General features: G+C 34.6%; 1 protein-coding gene across 4 annotated transcripts in view; it reads right to left on the bottom strand.

The window, feature by feature from the left end:
* The window catches only part of PCDH9 (protocadherin 9), a 1,077,972-nt gene that overhangs the window by 617,970 nt on the left and 437,800 nt on the right, over positions 1-22,202 (bottom strand). For 2 of the 4 annotated variants that reach the window (XM_072617056.1, XM_072617059.1), the window contains exon 4: positions 16,244-16,309. The exons of the other annotated variants lie outside the window; for them this stretch is intronic. In XM_072617056.1, coding sequence (XP_072473157.1) covers positions 16,244-16,309 — 66 coding nt within the window. The remainder of the gene's footprint in view (positions 1-16,243; positions 16,310-22,202) is intronic. 4 annotated transcript variants of the gene reach the window in all.

The raw sequence follows: 22,202 nt of genomic DNA, 5'->3' as shown, positions 1-22,202 counted from the left end.
ATTTAAAAAAGATCAAACTGAAATTTACCTGCTATAGTTTAGAATGGAACTAGATCTTGCAATTAATCGGTTCCTAGACAGTGCTCCTGCGTTGGAGTTGTCATTATGTAGGTATAAGCTGACATCTCTTGGAATCCACTCTAATACACTCCACCTGGCCCCTAAGCTTTATTACTCTGAGGTTCTGCAGTTTTCCTCAACAATATAAAGCATTCCCTATCATTTAAACTTAAGATAAATATTGATGGTACCCAAGCACAGAATTCCACTAGTAATTCAGAAATAATCCATTAGTGGTTTGATTTCATATTTAGATTTAAAATCATTACTGATTCCCCCAAAAAGAAAAAGGGAAAACATCTTAACACTGTCACTGCACCCTTTGTCCTTTAGTAAAACCAAACAAGCAAAATAAAAACAGAACAACACTCTAACCCATGAACGTTTAAAAATTTCATTAAATCATTAAGGTAGGTGAAGACAGCACAAAAAGTACAAATTGAGAAGAAATTGTAGTCAGGGCACTATGTGGTTATGAACTTTATAGTGCATAAATGTATCTTTATTGTTAACAATAAACACACTGGGTTGGAAATCGTAGAAGCATACAGGACAGGATGAAGTTGTTTTAAACCTGATATCCTGAAAGGAAAGTCCCTAGGAGATCATCACCTTCTTTTTATGTCCCATAATCATTCTCTCCATGGTTATCAGTACTGCACAAAGGAAAAATGGGTCTTTCTAAGTTTAGTTCTACAAAGAACTTTATCTTAGTTTCAAGTTGCATGACTAGATTCAGTCTCCTTGCACAGATAATGTCATTGATATTGATTAGCAAAGTCATTGGATGATGGAAGTTCATCCTTTTGGGTCCTCCCTCTACTACTGTAAATCCAAGCCTGTGCAGTGAGGGCGTTGCTCTACACCAATGGCACTTCACCTTCTGTGTGTCATAGATCCTTCTGCCAGAAGCCTAGTGAAGCCTATAGACATTATCTCTGAAGAATGGTTCTTAAATCATTGAAGGAAATGCTAAATTTCAGAAGAGGTTAGTGAAAATAAAGACTTATTTTTCTCATCTGAGTGCTCAGAGCCTGTGAAATCTATCCATAGACCCTAAGTGTGTTTGTGGATCTGAGGTGAAGAATCCCTAGGCTAGTTGAACCTTCAGTTAACTTCTCCAAACACTTGTCTATGACCTAATACTCTTTTTCATTCCTTCTCCTGTACCACAACCAACATTTCCAGTCTTATTACATGTTACCCCCTTTCATAAATACTTAGGATCAACCAAACCAGTCTTGTTTTCCCTCACACATGATACTTCATCTCTCATTTTCCAGATTTTTATACTAACTGTCCCTAAGTATGTATTCAATCCTTTTTCCCTTCAGCCCCTTTGAACCCTTAGTTTCCTTCAAGACTCAGCTAAATCACTGCCTTCTACATTAAGCTCTAACTCCATCTTTAGATCTAGTATCTTACCTGGAAAATTACCTTGTATATATTTTCTGTGAGGATTTGTATATGCGTACATATGTATTTATGTATATATGCATATATACCTTTTTTTCCCATATTGATTGTAGTCTTTTAAGAGATCATGGAATGGTATACTTTGTCTTTGTAACCCTCCTATAATCCATAACAAAAAGTAGGCACATAAAAATACTTATTGACTGACTGATTGGAAGCATGATATACACTAATACCCACACCATGTATTTATCCACTACCTCTTCTGTACTATGAAACTTTCATTTTAGACTGCAATATTCCATAATTCAGTCATATGGCAACACCAGAACACACACACACAAACACACACACACACAGACACACACAATCTTGTATTAGAAAACTTATAGCCTTGATTAGCGCTGAAAGACACATTAAAGGTCATCAAATCTCATTCCAAAGGTAAAATTGTGTTATAGAGAGGCTGCGATTCATTCAAGGTCACACAGGTCGTAAATTCCTGAACTGAGATTCAAACTCAGGTACTTTGACATCCCATCATACATTCTTTTCACTATTCTATAATTCTCCCTTAATGTCAACAACATAAATCTATGTTTCAGGGAGAAACCTGGGGTCATTATAAACAAATTTCCAAAGACAAACCAGTCCAAATCCTTTCCCTGCTCCTCAGCTTCAGGCCTGATTCATTGGGGATTATACAAGTGTCTCTCTATTATATATTGAGTTTGATCAGTTTATGAAAGACATGATTTGTCTACGATCCTAGAAATAATTCATTTGTATCAGTACATTAAAGTATTTAGTCCCTCCTGCTGTGAAATTATCTCTCATATATGTGTATGTAAATATATATATGAATTTCAAATATTTTCATTTATTCATGACAACTAATAACTTAATCAGTTCAGACTACTTTGCTTTAATCAGATTATCCATCACTGTAAGATGTATGCATAATCTTAAATTGTATGGTTTCTAACTTCATGGTTTTTCCCATTTTTTTCCTACTACACTAATTGCTTATGATATCTCTAAAGTAAACATAACATTGTTTACAAATAGGTTTGACAGTAGTAGGCTTCATTCTTTTTCTATTAATTTTCAATATTTCAAATCACAAAACTTGTGCCTCTGGGCACAAGTACCAAAATTAAAAAAAATTCTTGGAAAATGCACAAAAATAAAACAGCAGCAGCCACTTAAAAAATTGGAAGTATCTAAGGGATAAGTCCGTGCCAAAGGAGAGAGTTTTATGCCATTGCCTTGAAAAATAGAAACAAAAATACTAAAGTGCTTCTAGACCAAGGAAGGAATCCAAGTTTCCAGGGACCAAACCTTCCCCAGATGAACTCCTAGACCTGACCAAGGGTCCCCCTTTGGGCCCCGTGAATCTATGGTACACATTAATTTCCAGCATGCTAGTTTGGCAGAGGGTCCAAGTTGTTATTGTTATTTATTTGCATGCAGCACATTGTGTTATATAAATACATCTGTGCCTCTTTCACATTCCAAGAATGGCAGGATTTTAATCATACACTTGATTTCAGTTGGGGCAGGGCAAAAACATGAACAATGGCCATTGAACACTTGAACACCTGTATGCTTGAACACCAAAGGCGATGACGACTTCTAACACTGTTCGAGAAATTTTGCTACACTAAATATTTTTTTTCCTAATCAGAATTCCTGTGAAGGAAATCATGCTAAGCCCACTAATATTTTACACCAGTATTTGAGAACAGTGTCATTATGTGATGCTGCTTCAGGCAGGGAAACAGAAGCAATGCAAAAGGGAAAACACAACCTAGATATCAGTTTGGCCTCAAATCAAAGCTGTCGACTTTTAACCACCACAGCTGCCTAGACTTCAGTTAACCTCTCATTGATCTTTCCAAATAGGATTTCATCTAAATCACCAAATTAAAAACTGAGACTGAGGTCTGGTTCTGCAAATTGAAAAATGTACAAATGAATTGTTGGCAAACACACTTGGCAGCTTTCAGTCACCCAAAGCTTCTGATGTGAGTCCCAGGACTAGGGGGCAGCTTTAGTGGGGGTAGAAAGCAGAAATCAATTTTGCCCCAGTTTGGAGACATGCCCCACAGAACATCTGGGGCTGTGTTGTTAATAGATTTTAGTGTTGTTGACAATTGAGTGGTATAATGAACAAAGTGCAGGCCATCGTTGTAAGAAAAGCTTGCAATAAAGCCAAGTAATCTCCAGGATGCTGTTTTTCTAGAGTACCACAGAACAACAGAATAGCTTTCAAAATATCTTTCCCATCTTTCCATATAGCTGGCTCGATTTTGCCCTATTGCATGTAGTCTAAAAATATGCCTGCCTCTTAGGTGTTCAAAGAATTAAAGAAAAATAACAATTTCACAAACAAATGTCATTATAAGGCAGAAATGTCTTATATGGGCTGTATGGGGTCCCTAAATCTAGGAATTATGAGGACATACCATATTAAAATGTATCTCCTGTCTTATTTTAATACATGTGGTTTTCTAAGGTTTCTAAGGCTTTCTTAGGTTTGATTTAATCCCTCTTCTCCATTTCTACTTTAGCTTGACTGCACTGGTTTATGAAATATTACCACTTTTTTAGGAGGGGAAGGGGAGGGAATCTAGATCTCTGATTTTATTGGTGTAGAGAACATCAGTTTAACAAATCTCCATTCGCCAACATCATTAGCAACTCATCTGGAGCTTTGAGCCTTAGAAAATTCCCTGGAGCATTGATGGGCCAAGTGACTTAACTAGGATTATGTAGTCAGTATATCTGGCAAGTCTTCCTGGCTCCAAAGCTGGTCTACCTATTATGTATGCCATACTACCTACTTCTCACTACAATGCAGTCTTAATAATTAAAGTACAAATGGCTGAAATGATTGTATTTATATCTGTATTGGTATATCAATATTTATCACCCTATGTGTCTTTGTGTGTGTGTGTATTTAGTATATTGTAGTAGTAAACACCCTAACACATCCAGGATGGCCTGCTAGCACAGGTTCTTAGATCCACTTTCCTAAAAGGAAAGCAACTCTTGACAACCATCTTCTTTAATTACATATACCAACAGAGAAAATACAAGCAGAGAAATAAAGATCAACAGACAGGGTTTCTAATTGTCTGACCATAAGCAATACATACATCACAGATCAACAGACAGATCCAACTGTCTGACCATTACATATCTACAGAGTTGCCAGAGGTAGAAGCACCAACATCTGAGTTTTCAAAGCTAGAGGGCTCCTTAACAGCTACCCAGAGTCTCATCTGGCCACATCAAACAAATATTCTTCTTACAAGTGAGCCCCAAAGGAAAACCTCCCTTCAGAATGTGTATACACATGCGCGCGCGTGCGCGCGCACACACACACACACACACACACACACATACTTTTCAGAGCTGGAGGGTATCACGACCTTTGTAACCTGGTGCCTCTAACAAAAGGTGTGGGCTTGCTTACAAAACAAACCTCCCCTAATCAAGCTTCCCTTAATGGTTCCACCTGAGTTCTATTAATGGGGGGCAAGATCTTTGCCTTCCTACAAAATCTGCCTCCTCTAATCAAGTAACTAGATAGATAGATAGATAGAGCGAGCGAGCGAGCGAGAGAGAGAGAGATACATATAACATAGATATATATCTATGTTATATGTATATAAATGCATAGACAGAATGAGGGGAAAAGGAGGAGGTGGTAGAGAGGGGAAGAGAGGAATTGATATCACTGGCAATCCAAAGTACGAATGAAAGAATTAGGTCCTTCAAGGGTGTATAAAACATTGGATTTCAAATTAAAGCTACAGGAAAAGAAAGAGTGAGAGGCAGACAGACACAGACCAAAACTCTGTACTTTGTTAAACTTACTCTTCAAGGGCAAGGAGAGTTTTATTTTGTATTCACATCTCCCTACCCACATCATGCTGCCAGATATACAGCAAGAGATTATTTACTTTAGACTTTAGCTTTTCTTGAGTATAAAAAATTAATGGGAAAAAATGCTATATTCCAGTAGGAAACAGGTGCTTATACTTTCTGTAACACTGTAATTTAAACAAATTCTTCTCAATGTGGGTCTGAGGTAGACAAAAGATGATTAGAGGACAAAACTAAGTATGCCAGTTCTCATTTTTGCTGATGATGGAACTAGAAATGAAAAAAAAAAACTTAACTTCCATATATCAGAGGTTAGAATTTTATGCTTAATTTGTGCCTAAGATACATGAAGACTACTTAGAACCTCCCATTTTTCAAACTTGTGGCTTCATTTAGTTTTGTCTCTCCCAATAAAACCACATATCAAGAATGTATATTCTTTAAGCTTTTATACTACCTCAAGATATTGGCCTGAACAGAATTTAACTGTGCGTAATGCTTTGTTTTGTTTGTAACCATGGGAAAAGCCACTGAAAATACAAACATCATTAAAACTGCCCGCCAAATTAGTTTTTAGATTTTAGTGACCCTGATAAAAGCCCTTAAGACCACTGAAATTCTTTCACAATAGCAGTAGTAGCAGTTAGCTCTACTTAGATTTTCTAAAAAGCAATCATTAGTCTGGATTGTTTATATGTGGAGTTTATATGTTGTTCAATGATTAGACGGCTCAATAGATGGACATGATTATAACCATACAGAAGATCTAAGAATTCTACCTCTACCTAAAAAATCAAATCAATTGGTCAAAGAGTAAAATTTCTTAAAATGTGGGGAGGGCAGAGATAAGAAGGACAATCTCATTTTACATCGGAACCACTGATATAGCTCTGAGATTTGCATACATACATACATGTACACATAGAGATATGTTGTGTTCATATATGTATGTGCATATGTACATGCATGTTTGTATATTTTGTGTATATATACATGTGTAGCTATGTTATGAAGAATTACTTGAATGAAAAGTTTCAGCTCCATATTATTGAAATCACACCATTCAAAAGTTTGACATATTATTTTGTGTGGCTTTCCCATGAAAATTACAACAGACTAGCTAAGCCTCGTAGATATTGATGAAGGGATGACTCAACTTACACAGTTACTAAAGGTAATCATCACCTGGGATTGCTTCCAGGGAGAAACAATTTCCTTTGGCAGTTTCTGACGCTTTGTTTTTATTGGAAATTGCCTTTTGGAGCTTATAAAACTAATTCATGACTAGTTCCCAGTTCTGCACACCCCATTGGTGCTCCCCGAAGTATGGCACGTTCCTGTTGACATAATTCGGTTCTGCTTTTGGAAAAGTTCCAGTGGTCTATGGAGCCAGTCAGATTAGGCTAAAACCTTCTAAATCTTTGAAAGTATCCAAGGTAATAGAATATAAAGTGGTAATGGTGATATGTTGAAGCCAAGAGAACACAGCAAAGTCAAGACATTTATATTTGAGTCTTTCACTGTCACCCAATAATAGAGTATTGGATCTTTTGGGGGGAGGGGAGGGGCCACTATTGGAAAAGAATTACATGCATTTAGTTTTTCTATCTCTGCCAAAAGGCACAAATAAAATGTGTTGCTCCTTACTTCCTTGAATTTTTCTTTCCTCACTATAAAACTATTTTTTTAGTTTGTTTCTGTTTAATTGTCTCTTTATATAATTGTGAATAACATGAGATCTATTTTTGATTCATTTTGTTTTATTTTGCAAGCTATGAATTTTTAAAATATTGAAATTCACTAATTCAATTATTGCAAAAGTTGCAAATCAGTTTTGATAATCTGGTTGATATCTGATAAGCTTAAATAATTTAAAATTTTTAAATTACTTAAACTTCAGAAAAATACATTTGGATATATTTCACCCCATTAACAGTTTAAATCATAGTTATATAGCACTGAGTTAATCTTTATATTAAAATTCTGAATTTCAGAAATAATGCTCTCATATATTCTTATTTTATAATTTTTAATATGGAAATCTCAATTACTGGCATTTCAAATTATATTTTTATAGGAAGAATTTAGAGTTTCTAATGGATAAGACACTGTGACTTATTCAAGTTTATACAAATCAGAGGGAAGTTCTTACAACTGACCATATAATACCAGCAGTAAATTTTCCAGGTGCGATAAACATCCAATTTAATCCATAACGTTTAATGAGTTAAAATATAAGACACAGGAAAAAAAACTGCAGTGTATGAGATAGATATAAATACAAGAAACAAATTCAACAACATGGGAATAGCTCAGTGGAAAGAGAACTGTGTGTTTTATTTGTATTTGTTATTTTGCAATCATGAGCTACGAATTTTCAATTCACATTGAAAAGCAATTTTCCTCACAGTCCTGACCCTTTTTTAACTTGGTCAAAACTGCTTCAGGGATAAAGAGGAAGAAAAACTAAGGTAGATCTTATGCCAAAGGACAAACATATCCGATAAATCTGAGGAAAATGATTTTTATAATTTAAGTTATGCAAAGCCTGTCTCCGCTTTTCTCAGTGTTTTATTGCAATATTTTAAAATATCCATATAGTATTCAATTTTTTTTCCTATCCCTACTCCCATACAGCTAGATCAATTTCACTAATGTATAGAATGAAAAGTTATGGAGAGGAGGTTAGACTTCATCTAACTTATTAATATTCATCTGCATGAGGAAAACTTCCAACTGGCAGCATTGCCCAATATGTTTAGATAACATAGGGATGGGTATCCAAAAGTCCTGGGGTGAGATGTCAATTTCCCATTGTTACTTTTCTTATTTGGATGTGCCTACCTGTAAGTGATGAATGTTGGCTGCCTCTGTGTTTGAGCTGATGGGAAAATGATCAGGGAATAGGGAAACCTGTGATTTCACTCAGTTAGTTAATTTTCTGAAGGAAGAAACTTCCTCTACCAGTGTAGGTCAGCACCTCCTCAGCAGTTTTGGAAACTTAAAGAACTGCAAGGAAGGTTAAGAGGTTAAGTGACTTTTTCAGAGTAATAAAGCTATTATACACTTAAGGCAACCGTTGAATTTATGTATTCCTGGTTTAGTCAATTGGTCAACAAGCAGAAGTTTAGGGTTCAATTTTCTTTCCTCTAGATCATGCTGCCTCTCAGAAATCAAAGTATCACAGATACAGAGCTGGAAGAGACTTTCCATATCCTTTATATTCTAATCTCACTCTCCCATTTCATAGGCCCAGAGAGATGCAATTACTTCCTCAAATTTTCACTTGTAGTCAGAAGAAATCAGATCAACTGACTTCAAGTTTAGCGTTCTTTTCTACTATCCTTTTGGAGCAAATGTCAAACTTCCCCAAGCAAGAATCCTTCAATCTCTCCTCACCTTTTATTCTCCCCCCTTCCTGTTCTCTCCTCTCTTCTTTTTTTCCAGTCTCTCATATATCTTCCTTCCTAAAGTCAAACGGAGGAGTCAGAGTAACGGTCAGCAGTCAGAGCAGAGGAGGGAGAAACATGGAGATGGTTTTCATTGGTGAATAATTCATTCAGTTTCTTTATTTTCCTTACCTCTAGCTCTGCTCTGCCATAAAGTACCCTTACAACATTCAGGCAAAGACTTTACATTTAGATATGTCTTATTTAAAAACTTATCATAAACCATCTTGATGTCATTATGGAGTTTGGCAACATCTTTATCAAATCAGCAATAGAAAGAGATGGAAAACCACAAGACAATAGTTAGAGTATTGAGGATTGTTAAGGGGTCCCCCAGAAGCACTGGACCCAAAGGTAGGAAACTCTGAATGGGTCAAGGATGAAACTCCTTTCCCCCACCCCCAGCTGACATAATTTGTTGTTTGCATCTCAAATTAAACTCCCTGTGTATCCTTGGAAGTCAAGACTGGCACGAGTCAATCTGCACTACACTTAGTACCTCTGGCAACTCTCTAAAGCTATAAGTTTCAGAGAAGGGGTTAGTCTATTTTAATTGTTGGTATTGTTTCACTGGAGGTTCCCTGTGCCACTGAAGTCACAAGGCAGTCCCCCAAAAAAAGAGGAACCACCGAAAAGGGATTTACCTTTACTTTAAAAAAAAAAAATCTGTGAAAAATTTAAATAAATTTACACGCTATTTTCATTATAGACAACATAAAAGAAAGTGAATGTGTATCTACATCCACACCTATATGTGTGCATACTTATAGTCATGTATAAATATGTAAAAATCAGTACTGTGTATCCATTGAAAAATTATTCTGAAATTAAAAACGCTTAACTAGAATTCTTTCAATAAATTTTACAATCCTTTTGTTTTACTTCATTAAAACTGAGCCAACAATAGAACAATTTTGAATGCTGGCCCCAAAAGAATTATATCAAGACCCATGTGCCTGTTTGTTTTTGAATGTTACTATCAAAGTAAACATGTATGAGTTTATAGTTATGCCATTTTACAAATATATATTTGAACATAAATGCAAATGCTTCCATCCATTCTCCACTTGAAGGAGAAAAATGATGTACAGGATTTAACTTACAGGCAGCTCATTTCACTGTGCTATTTATAATGTATGGTATGTTAATCTCTAGCAACAGACTTTTATTCAAAGGGGAGTAATGATGACATTCAAATTAATGTTTCTTATTTGAATAATGCAAACCAAAAAAATCCACAACAAACACAAATTTGAACAAGTTCAAGGAGATTACCTTCCCCCACTTAATAACCAAATTCTGGCCTAGGAAATTATAAAATGCATTGTTGAGAATACAACAATTATGCTACCTTCCACAAAAATACCATTTTTTTAAAAAATAGTTTTAAAAATATAGCTTTTTAAAAATATGCTATACAATGTATTTCCGTAGACAGTGAAATCCAAAGGGATCTTTTCAATTGATCAACTTCAAGCTAAATTTAACCAAAGTTTAATTCAGAGCTAGTAAATCCCTCTCCTCCTCTCATCTGAAGCACTAAGAACAAAACAAAACATAATTTAAAACTTACTACTGTTTCTTCAACTTTTTTGGCCTTACCTCTTAATTTCTTCCAACTACATATTCTCATTGTCTTTTACAGAAAGTATGATGCTGCCATGTCTTTGCTGACACTTTTAAAATTTTTGACCAATAACAAATTTTTAAATTAAATTTCATTTTGATAATGATTTAGTGAAACTCTTAGGTAACATAAAAAGGTAAGAAATTGTAAATTTAACCCCGGTAATATAAAATGTCTTTTGGCTCTTTGACTCTCTGGATGTTGATTAATTTCCTTGGCTTCAATTACATCAACTGTAAAATGAAGGTAGTAGTGACATGCTTGTCAAAATGTCTAAAATCTATTTTGATGTGAATATTGTTTCAAAGGTAGTAAATAGTTTTTGGTTTTGTTCAGAATTTCCTGTAAATTGTGATTCCAAATTGTCTCTCTCTCTCTCCTCCCCCTCTTCCTCCATATATATATATATATGTGTATATATATGTGTGTGTATATATATATATATACATATATCATACCCACAGTTGTCAGAAAGAAAACTCTTGAGGGCAGAACTGGTTATATTTTTCTTCTTAGAAGGAGCAGCTAGGTGGGTACAATGGATACAGTGCCCAGTCTTAAGATCAAATCTGGTCTTAGACACTTACTAGCTATGTGACCCTGGACAAGTCATTTAACACTGTTTGCCTCAGTTTTCTCATCTGTAAAATAATCTGGAGGAGGACATGGCAAACCACTCCAGTATGTTTGCCAAGAAAACCCCAAATGAGGTCATGAAGAGTTGGACACAACCAAAACAAATCAACAAAACAAATTCCTCTTTGAATAACCAGCAAAAGCTAGCTTTGGCTTTGGCCAAAGCAAGTATCCAGTACCTATTTGTTGAATTAATGAACCTTTTATACCTCTGCAATGGAAGATATATCAGAAGTCCTAGGTCCTTAAGAGGCCAAATTGATATCATGGAAAATCACTTTAATCTTAATAATATTAAGTGGTAGCTAAGCCTAGAGTCCTGTTATGAAATGCACGATGTTCCAAGGTTTTCCCAGGTGAAAGGTACTTATGTAATTCAGATATACTGGCCGTTACTCATGGACACTGATCCTTTTATGTAAGACAAATATTTATTTAAAATAAAGGATTAGCCAGACAGACAACATCATTCTTATCTGAACCTTAGTTATTTAAATATTCTTCCCTCCCATGGATGCTAGTATATCATACAAACTAATCCTCACACATATCTGCATAGTCTGACTACAACAAACAAAAATTAAAAGTCCATCAAGAATCATCATAATATATGTATATGTGTATGTATATATCTCTATCTATAGGCAGATATAGATATATTAGCTTGCTTGTACAATAACCAAATGCTTATGAGCACAATTAGCCTCAAGTCCATGGAAAGGCAATACAGGAATGGATCTGATTTTTGCTCCAATAGGGCATTTGGTCCATATGCCTCTGAGTATTTCTGCTGTATATCTGTCTCATGATAAACATAAAATGGCTGCATTCACTATCAGTTACAGCCTGGAAGAAGTTGGATTTCAATTGCAACAGGACAGCAAAACAGCTGGGAAATCCCCAAGGACAGATCCAAGAAACAAGGGGGTTACATAGGCATCAAGAATGCTACACTCTGAGGTGCTAATTAGGGAGAAAAAAAGTCAAGTAAAAAAAAATACATCCTATTTAGGTAGAGAGAACAGCACCCTGGAAGGCATACTTCTCCCTAAATTTTTATGTAAATTATACTTTGAGTTTAGATAAATGGCAACTCTTTCACTTAAAGACATTATCAGATACAACAATACTGCCTTCTAGTAAACAGAAACTTATTTTTGTCACTGGGCATCTTGTGGTAGGCAGTACTGTGACTTGATTAAACCATTCTCGCTAAAAGATATTGGCAATGTCTGTTAAGTGGAAGCTTGAAAAATGTTCTCACCAATTCCATCTACATATCAATAAGGATATATTCATATGTATATGAATGGTTATAAATACTACCTAGCTGAGATGATATTTACAAGCAGGTTTTGAAACTGAAGTGATAAACGTTTTGACCTCAGCTTTCCCTCTAAACAGGTAAAGAACTATTGGAAAACACAGATGATTAGAATCTGATCTAGGAAGTTAACTTAAAATGTGAACAGATTTTTTTAAAGGAAAATAAGCAGAAAGTCTGCATCCAGTTTCCAGTTTTTAAGACTACTTTGGGTACTTTTTCAGGCAAAAATACAAAAAAAAATCTCAGCGATGGACATTGTGAACATAACTGTTTAGATACCAAGGTTGTATGTTTGTAGTATTACTTGAAAAATTTGTTTTCTCTACATAAAATTAATACTGGTAATCTGATTTCCCCCACAGCTATTTTTAGTGGTGTTTTAATAATATTACCAATGAGAACTGCAAATTAAAATATAAAACAAAAAGTACATGATTTGATATTGCAAAGAAAGGAAGGATTAATTCCATTATGTCCTTTTAAAAATTAATACTGGATACAAATTACATAATGGTGACACACTGGAGTTTTATTTTATAAAATTCTTCATAAGTGTTAAATTATTATACAAGATAATACTAATGGAAACAATCTCTTTTTAATTACTTCTTACTTTTCAGGAATTCAGACTTCTGGAAAGAAGGAATTATAATACTTCCAATTTTACAAATAAGTGATAGGAACTAGGAAACTTGGTGTTCATTCCATTCTCCCACACTGTCTTTATCTCAGTCTTCCATTATAATTAAATACTGAAATATGCACAATCTGGTGATAGAATGAGTCAAGAAAGAAAATATATGGTAGGCCAGAGCAAAGATACAGCTTTGGAAACTTTGTGATTAACCAGCTGCCACTTCAACTTTATTCTATATGAAGCTAACTGAAGGATGGAAAGTAATTACCGTCCATGAATAACTTTCAGGTAGACTTAGTTATGTGCTTGTTATGTGCCCTGGGGGAGACATTTCCAAGTATTTTCATTAAATATGTTTAGAGGATAACTTATTGCTTTCTCTAAGATTTAAAATTATTGCATATTGGAAATTTAGAACCTATTTTGTACAGCTTATGTATAGATGAACAGAGAAAGAAAAATCTTCAGCACACACACGGACAAATTTCTGGATTATGAATGACTAAAATGTATCTAGGAGATAATTTCTATTGGAAGAATGACATATGGATCACCTGTGGGAAATCTGCTAAAATGCTGTCCTCAGATCTATTCCATAGGACTGCTTTATTAAATGGATTAATCAATATTTATATTTTAACAACTAAAGTTCAACAAATGGCATCTAAGACAGAACCAATGTTTATATTCTAGCCCAAAGCAAGGTGACTTTCGTGAAGGAGTTATAGCGTATTTTCGTCTCTAAACTTTCAAGAAACTATGTCTGAGAGTCCATCTGTCAGAAGATTTTTTCCTATGAATCTGTGGTTTCCTTAGGGCAAGTTTGGTGATAATGAATTTTAAAACAACAACAAAACTCCTACTTTTCTATTTCATGTTATGCCTTTCTGAATCTTATTTTATTTTATTCCTTCAATCTGACAACATTATCAGCATCTGGTTCTTAATTCAAATGACAAGTTCAAGTTTTGGAGATTTGTAAAAGGAAAAATTGGCTATGGATCTTCCTTCCAACTTGAGTAAAATATCTAAGAAAACATATTACCATAAATGACATATTGGGGTTTCAGTATCCACCATTGTATTAAGGCTATTGGAACAACCCAGAGCGTTGGGCCTCAAAGTTATGTCCCACATTTTCATGTATTTCATGTAAACACATACACAAACATAGGTAGATAAGCAGCACAATGTAAATATATACATATATTTTCATTAATATGCGCATTGTCATGTTCATACGCATATGTATGCTTAGGTGTTTATATATGCGAAGTGTCCTAGTGAAGTCTTAAGCTTTACAGACTGTGGAGTTGTTGTTAATAACATTTTTGGTTCAAAGTCATTTGAAAAACATTATCTTATGAAGGAGGACAAAATTCAGGCATACTTTGAACATTTACCCTTCACCAAGAAGCAAAATGCAAAGTGTACAACTTCACGTGTCCTCTTAAAAGTGCCCTGTAGCATTGTGTTGAATTCTCAGTGAAATAAAAAGCAATCATAAAAGTATAGGAAAGGTCAGTTTTTGCAATGTCAGGATAGTCTATCATGTAAATAAACACTTAGGGACCTTTCAAGACTCAAATTAAGCTGGCAAATATGTATTTAGATGCTTCTTAAAATGCAGATCAGCGAAATGATAGCTGATAATAGCATTCATGTATTTAGGGACTTTAAAACATGGATTATTGACTAGATGGGCCATAATGCTTCCTTTGGGACTATTACAGTCCATCGTGTAAACACATATAGATAATTCAAAAAAATATGCTTCTCACCAGTCTATAAAAGCTTGCATTGAACTAAGTACAGTTCATTGGGCATTTATTTAGGACGGGATTTGTAGAAATCTCTTATGAAAAAATATTATTAATTATGAAGGTTTTTATTCTATATTACATATTCCCAATATCTGCATTTGTTTCTCCTCAGAATCCAAAATTTCCATTATTCTTATAAAAAGGTAACTGTTTGAAACAACTATTTTGTTAAAAGTGAATCAGATCTTATCCTATGGGGTTGGTTGTTTTGTTTTTTAAAGTCTGAATGCTTTTTAACTGCTAAAATACTAAAAAGGATGTTGTCTGGCCATCTGTAAGGATTTGGATTTACCTCTATTTTTAGAATTCTCAGACAGTAGTTCTGAAACATGAGTTGTGAGTTGGTATGTTTATTTAAAAAAAAAATAAGCTGCCGTGTAATTGAGCACTTTTGCACAATACCAAGCATACAGTAGGCACTTAATAAATTCTAATTGACTGTTCCTATGATTGAGTAACATAAGCTGTAGGTTTGGTCAATGTTCCTTTTCTATCAGTTTAGCTTTTCAGTTGTGATTCTGCCTGAGGTATGTATTCCTAGCACAGAAGGGATATGCTCTAAGCACTGAACAAAATGGCAAATGGCTGTAGAACTAATTGACTGACAAATCTTGACTCCCCTTTGGTTTCATATATTTATACTGCCATGATCATCGAGAAAAAAAGCAATGAAAGGAAATGAAGCATTTTTTTAACACTTTATACTAAAATGAGCTGACCTAGACATTATCAGACATGATAATACTGCCTTCTAGTTAGAAACTTTGATTTTTCTCACTGAGCATCTTGTGGAAAGCAATAGGGTGACCTGATTAAAACATTCTCACTAAAATATATTGGCAATTTCTGTTAAGAGGAAGCTTTGAAAGTGTTCTCAAGTTTGTATCTACATACAAAAGAAAGATATATTCATATGTACATGAATGTCTATACATTCTACCTAACTGAGATGATTTTTACAAGCAGATTTTGAAATTGATGATCTCAGCTTTCCCTCTAAACAGGTAAAGAACTATTAGAAAACACACATGATTGGGATCTGACCTAGAAAACACTTATTAATTATGTTTTCAAAGCTATTAAGGGGCTCCTTAAAGTAAGATCTGCATGAAGGTATTTCTGAAATACCCTGCTAGAGGTACATTTGAATGAATTCACATTTTTCTCAACTTTAAAAGAAAGTTTCAAAATTCTATCTCTCCTCTCTCAGGGATCATGACCAAATTCACAGTGTTTTATCCATGATTTCAAGGCTATGATATTTTGTAAGTGAAGGTGATTCTTTCCTGACTGCCTAACTTAAAAAAGATACATTGTTTGCTTTTATGAAATTTTTTTTTGTTTAGTTTTCTTTAAATGGATCTGATATCTTACCACCCATGGTTTGTCAGGTACCCAAATCTCCCACAAGTAGTTCGGCATATCTCCAAAATTCAGTGCCTAAAAAGCAAGTAATATTTTAATAAAAAGATGTGTCACTTATGCTACATTTCAGTTGTCTTTTCCCTTACTGGCTAATAGAATAAAACTTAAATTGACAATTACTAATGTGTGCTTCCTCAATGGACATGTATCATTTGGGAGTTGAAATTACAATCATTTGAAGAGGGGGAAAAAACTCTCAGACACACAGAAAGTTAAAAAAAATTAAAAATTGAAAACAAAACCATTAGGCTTCTCCAACACTGTGCATGCAATACAAGATCTTCCACTGACATTAAGGTTTCATTTTTTCTGTTGCTCTATATCACAAACGGAAATTTCTGTCTCACGATTAGTTTTTAAAGGCAGTATTAACATTTTACATTAGTATACCATTAATCAGTCTTATAATGTATGTTTGGAATATTTAAAGATGTTCCTAATCTGTCACTAACTGATGAATAAAAGTAGCATTTGGGAACTTGAATTCCCCACAGGGGCCCAGTAGGGTGTAGAGAAAATACAGTATGTCCTAGAAAAGCAGGATACCCAGATTTGAGTTCAATTTACTATGTGATCACTCAATTAAGCTCTCTGAGCCTCAGCTTACTGTACTACCTACCTTAAATAATTGTTTTGAGAAAAATATTTCATAAAATTTTAAAATAATATTTAAGTGTGAATTATGAATATCATTCCTATTTTGTGTTATGATTTTTTGAATGATAAGAATTTCTTTCATTTTTTTGTAAAGGGGTCTGTGTCTCTCAGTATCTTATATTTAAAACATTTTGAATATATTGAGCAGTATCATGCATTCCAATCAGTCATACAAGTTGAGAGAGAAGGTAGCAGAAGGACATGTATGTGACTTCTTTGTATCCTCCTACACGATAGCATGCAATTAGAAGTGTAGTTAAACTGTGATTATGACAATTATCACTCATGCTGCTAGGTGGGATCTTAGGACAGTATGAAAGTTGAACAAAATCAACTTGATAACAAAAAAACAAATTCAAGAAATGCTGGTTATTCTTCTATGGAAATCTGTATAGAACCTATGGATTCATTCAGGTTGCCAATTTACTATGAATAACAAAAAATACACTGAAATCGTATTATCTTGTTGGAGAGGCATATGTAATTTCTTTCTCATTCCACTATATCACAATTATTAGCAAAACTATTTTTCCTCTATTCAAGAAGTTTGTTGATATACTACTCAGGACCGATCACCTTTTCTGGAATTAGAATATAGCAGTGGAAAGTATCTGAAAATATTAGCTCTTATAAGGTTAAAAACATGTACAAGGAGCAGAGATCTGTTAAAAAATACAACCAGATAATCTCTCACTTAGCTTCTTCTAACGTTAACATCACAGTTTTAAAAGCTTTGAAATACTATGCCTACAGAGCAAAAAAAAAATGTTCCTTTCTTATCTGAACTGAAATATTGGATCGACTTGAAGAAATTCTACTTTTCCAACTAGCTATTTTCAAAGAACTGCTGCATTAAACCAACAGAAATCTAGTTTTCATACTTCTATCATCCTTTGGATGTGAAGCCCTGCACCTTTGCTCAAAAAAACTTAAAACTACAAGTATAATAAAGGAATAGGAAGTATTTGAGGAATGTTTCTAAATCGTACACCACCAACAGAGGAATTTCCTTTCTTTGATATTTTGCTCCAAAGCACCAGTTTTTAGAAACACTTTAATATTAAAAAATTTTAAAAACTGAACACCACACTGAATGGTATGCAAAATTCCTGACATCAAGCACACAGAAGATATAAAAATAGAAAAATGAATGAAATAGCAAAACTTCACAACTAACAATAACCCTGTGTGGAGATGTATATCAAATTGCTCAACTACTCAGGAAATTACTTTAAAAGAATGAAATGGGAAAAGTCACCTACATATAAGGGACGGAAGCATATAAAAATACATAGATTTTTAATGGAAACTTACAGGAACTGAGATGTGAAAGCATTTAAAAGAACTCTTCTAAATTGAGAATGGGGTGTGATGGCACAAAATATACTAAAAGAAGACTGTCAGTTTCCTACTGAACTAGTAATATTCACAGAAAAGAAGTAAATCTTTAAAGAGATGTTTTCAAACAACAATTAGGACATTGTCTCAGAGGTCTCCAGTGCAGTAGATACTGTTCTTTCTGGACATTAATATTTTTTTGTGACTTTCCCTGTCTAATGAATAAGCCCCACCTTGCCTTTTTTCCTTTGGTTCTCTGCTCCAGAAATATCTTCCTCTCAAATCTCCCTTTACTAAAATCCTTCCTTGTATTTTTTGTTTTTGTTTAAGACCCTAAGTTAAAAAACAATCACCTCTAAAAAGCAAAAGTGATATTGTTTTATTTGGAATTTCTGTAGTCCATGCATGCCTTTCCTAGTGTATCCCCACACCATGAGTGGAGCATACATCGGAACAATCAATAATTGGCTTGTAGAGCTAGATGGGACCTCAGAGATAACTGTTCCAAATTTATCCTTTTACAGATAAGAAAATCAAGGATCAGAGAGATTGTTATCCACAGTCACTTGAGTAGTAAGAATCAGAGTCAATTTTTTGAACCTGGGTTCTCTGTCTCCAAAGTCAGTGGTTTTTCCACCTCTACTACATAGTCTCCCATTTAGATAGTAAACATACTATTATCCTAAGGGCATTGGTGACTAGGTTACACCTTCCAGCAAGGAATGCTTACTGAATTGAGCTGCAGAATTTAACTTTTTTTTTCCAATTTCATATAATAGATCACTATATGGAAAATGGATAATTGTTATGCTACCAGTAACCATTGCATAGGATATTCAAACACCATGTATGAAAAGGGTCTTTTTTCATTTTTATATGGATACCAACTATATGGAGCTTTGCACTAAAAAAATGGATAAATAAGAAACTAAATATAGTTCCCTCTTTGGGATGATTACTTCTTGGGTGATTACTTCTCAGAATGGCATTCTCAAATTGAACACAGATAGTTACCATAAAGGTGAAATAACCATCATGCTGTAATCTGGCCATTTGGACATATGTGAATGTTCACAAAGGTGTGTTCCTATAGTGGGATTCAGTGAAAATACTGAATTCTGGATCAGCTACTTACTGCCAGTGTAACAATGATAAAGGTATTAATTAACTTCTATGACTCTAAGTATGCACTTCTGTAAAAGAAGAGTATTGGCCTAGAGGATCTCTATAGTCCCCTTTTCTCTTGAAAAGCTCAAGATTACATTTTTGTTACTAAACCTCAATGGATCCCAAAGTGAGTTTACTATTTTTTCTTCTCATTCTACCCCTTCTTCAGACTTCATTATTTCTGTCAGTAGCTCCACTGAGCTTCCCATATTCAAACACTGGCTGTTAGATTTCGACTCTTCCTTTTCCCTCACTTGTCATATACAACTGATCATCAAATTCTGTTGATTCAGCCTATGCAAAATCTCATATCAGTTTCCTTGATTCCCATTGTCACTATCTTCCTACAGCTTCTCTATATAAACCACCTGGACTATTTTATAGCCCCCTGAAAAGTCTCCCGCCCCTCCACTCTCTTAAACTTGTATATCTCTATAAGTGCAATATATTTTCCCAAACAAATTACTGTTCTTTCTTCTTCATTTTTTATTACATTGAGGGGGTGATGTCTTAACATGTATATGAACTGGATTTAGCTGAAGAAGAGTTGTACAAAGTCTTCAACTTCATTCTTTCTTCCAGTCATCAAAGTCTAATGGCAAAGTAAAAGAAACGATGACTGGTGATGGCCCAGGATTCAGTGGATGACCTTAACATCTTCAGTATCTGACCAAGCTCTACATGTTCCACAGCACCTGCTTCAGTTTTAATGTCCTTTGTTCTCTTCCTCTCATTCCACCAGAGGGAAGTCTTTACATGGTTAGGGTAGACATCCTCCTAACTCACTGACAGGTTTGAAGCCTCTCTGTTACCTTAGTTTAGCCCATCTGGCAAGATGATTTCATGGGGGTGTGGCCAATGTGCATGCTACAACTTCTTGGAGCCACAGTTGAGAGTTGAGTGACAGTTCTAATGCATTCTGAATACAATTCAAAGTGTTTTGTATGGCATTCAAGATTTTTCCCAAACTAGTGTCACTCTACCTGTCCAATCCTGTCTCATGCTACTTTCCTTCACATATTAGATCTGGAGCCCAAAGAGAATATTTTCTACTCCACACATGGCCTGCATATTCCCAGCTCACTATCCCTAGACTATGCTTCTAGTGTTCCCATCTCTGAAAATCCTATCTATTTTTAACGATCAACTAAAACATCAAAACCCTTCTCTAAATTCTACCTCCACAATCAATAATGGCCTTTTCCTAAGGAATGTCACAAAATACTTTGTATTAGAAATCTACGCTGCAGATATTATTTGGCATTATAGTGCTCTGGCTATGTATTGCTTTCTTTTATTAGACTATGTATAAACTCTATGAGGCCAAGGACCAAGGGATCCCTAAACTCTGTTTCCCTCAGGATCTAGAATGATAATCCACAAATAAGTAAATAAACACACACACACACACACACACACACTCAACACATGTTTGTTGCATCAAACTGAATTCTGTCTCCTGGGATAGCACTTTTGAAACTATGTTAGCCCTGTGCCATTTAGGAAGATGCACAGATATGGAAGACTAGACAGCAACATTTGCGGTTGAGCCTTACAATGGGAATGAGAAGCCATTTCCTTCCTCTACCTCAACTTCCTTCATATCTCTATGATCACCCTCCCAAACATCATTCCTTCCTACCTAAGATCCTACTTCTTCAAACATTTCTCTTTCTTACTTCAAATTCTAAATATCATTCCTTGAAGCCTATTACTAGAAGATGGCATGAGTTTTATAATGGGACTCTATGACAAAAACTGGGTCAATATACAGAACATTGACTTACAGTCAGTTTTTCTGAAAAAAATCATATATCAAGTGACTGTTAGGTTGTAACAAGGCTTTGATTGATTGCTTCCTTAATATTTCATTAGTGCTGACAATGTGCTAATCTCTGAGTCTTGATGGGCCATTATTATTAAACATTAAAATTATGTTGTGTTCAGTTTTGTTCTTTTTTTTTTTACCTAAAATCATCTCTTAGTCCTGTTCTGCATTTCTTAAAGCAACATAAGCAGAATAATTTAATTTCTACAGTAATCATATTGATACAATGCAAAACATTCTAGTGAAAAATGAAAAAAATAATCCAATAATTTAGATGCTTTATTTTCTCTATAATAAGCATCTTGATGCTTCCAATTCTTCATTCATTCAACAGTATTTATTTGGCCTTCACTCTGCACCAAACACTATAGTAGGTGCTGAGATAGGCAAGAAACTTATAATGCCTCCAGTTTAGTAGGTGGCAAATAGACTAAGAACTCCATGGTAGACTATGATAAATGCCCAATAAATGCTGCTGCAATTAAAGAAAATCTCCCTTCACTTTACTTAGAAAAGCACTGGGAGTTCCCACATGTTTAACAAACTGAGCCTTAGAAAACAATCATGGAGATGAGTATTAATTACTCCCGCTGATCAAGTGAAAATACGTTATCAAATGCACTTTAAGAATTCACTATCATAATTAGTTGTCAAGCTTTAAGGCAAATGCCATTCTCCTGACATTGAAGTCAATGCTCATTCCATTAACTAAGCTGCCTTTCCTCATGACAACTAGGGGGTTACAAGGAGCACATTTCTAATTTTTCCTAAGCTGGGTCTTCACAGTTATTGAAGTCGTCAAGTTGAATGTAAAAAACAAAACAAAACCCTATATCCCATAAAAGTACATAAAATTACTTTTAATTTTTTGTTTAGCACTCTTTAATAACTCTGCTTAAACTTGACTTACTTTGTATG

Source organism: Notamacropus eugenii, chromosome 6, assembly GCF_028372415.1.
Source record: "Notamacropus eugenii isolate mMacEug1 chromosome 6, mMacEug1.pri_v2, whole genome shotgun sequence".
Classification (NCBI taxonomy): domain Eukaryota; kingdom Metazoa; phylum Chordata; class Mammalia; order Diprotodontia; family Macropodidae; genus Notamacropus; species Notamacropus eugenii.
This window is presented reverse-complemented; position numbering and strand designations above follow the sequence as displayed.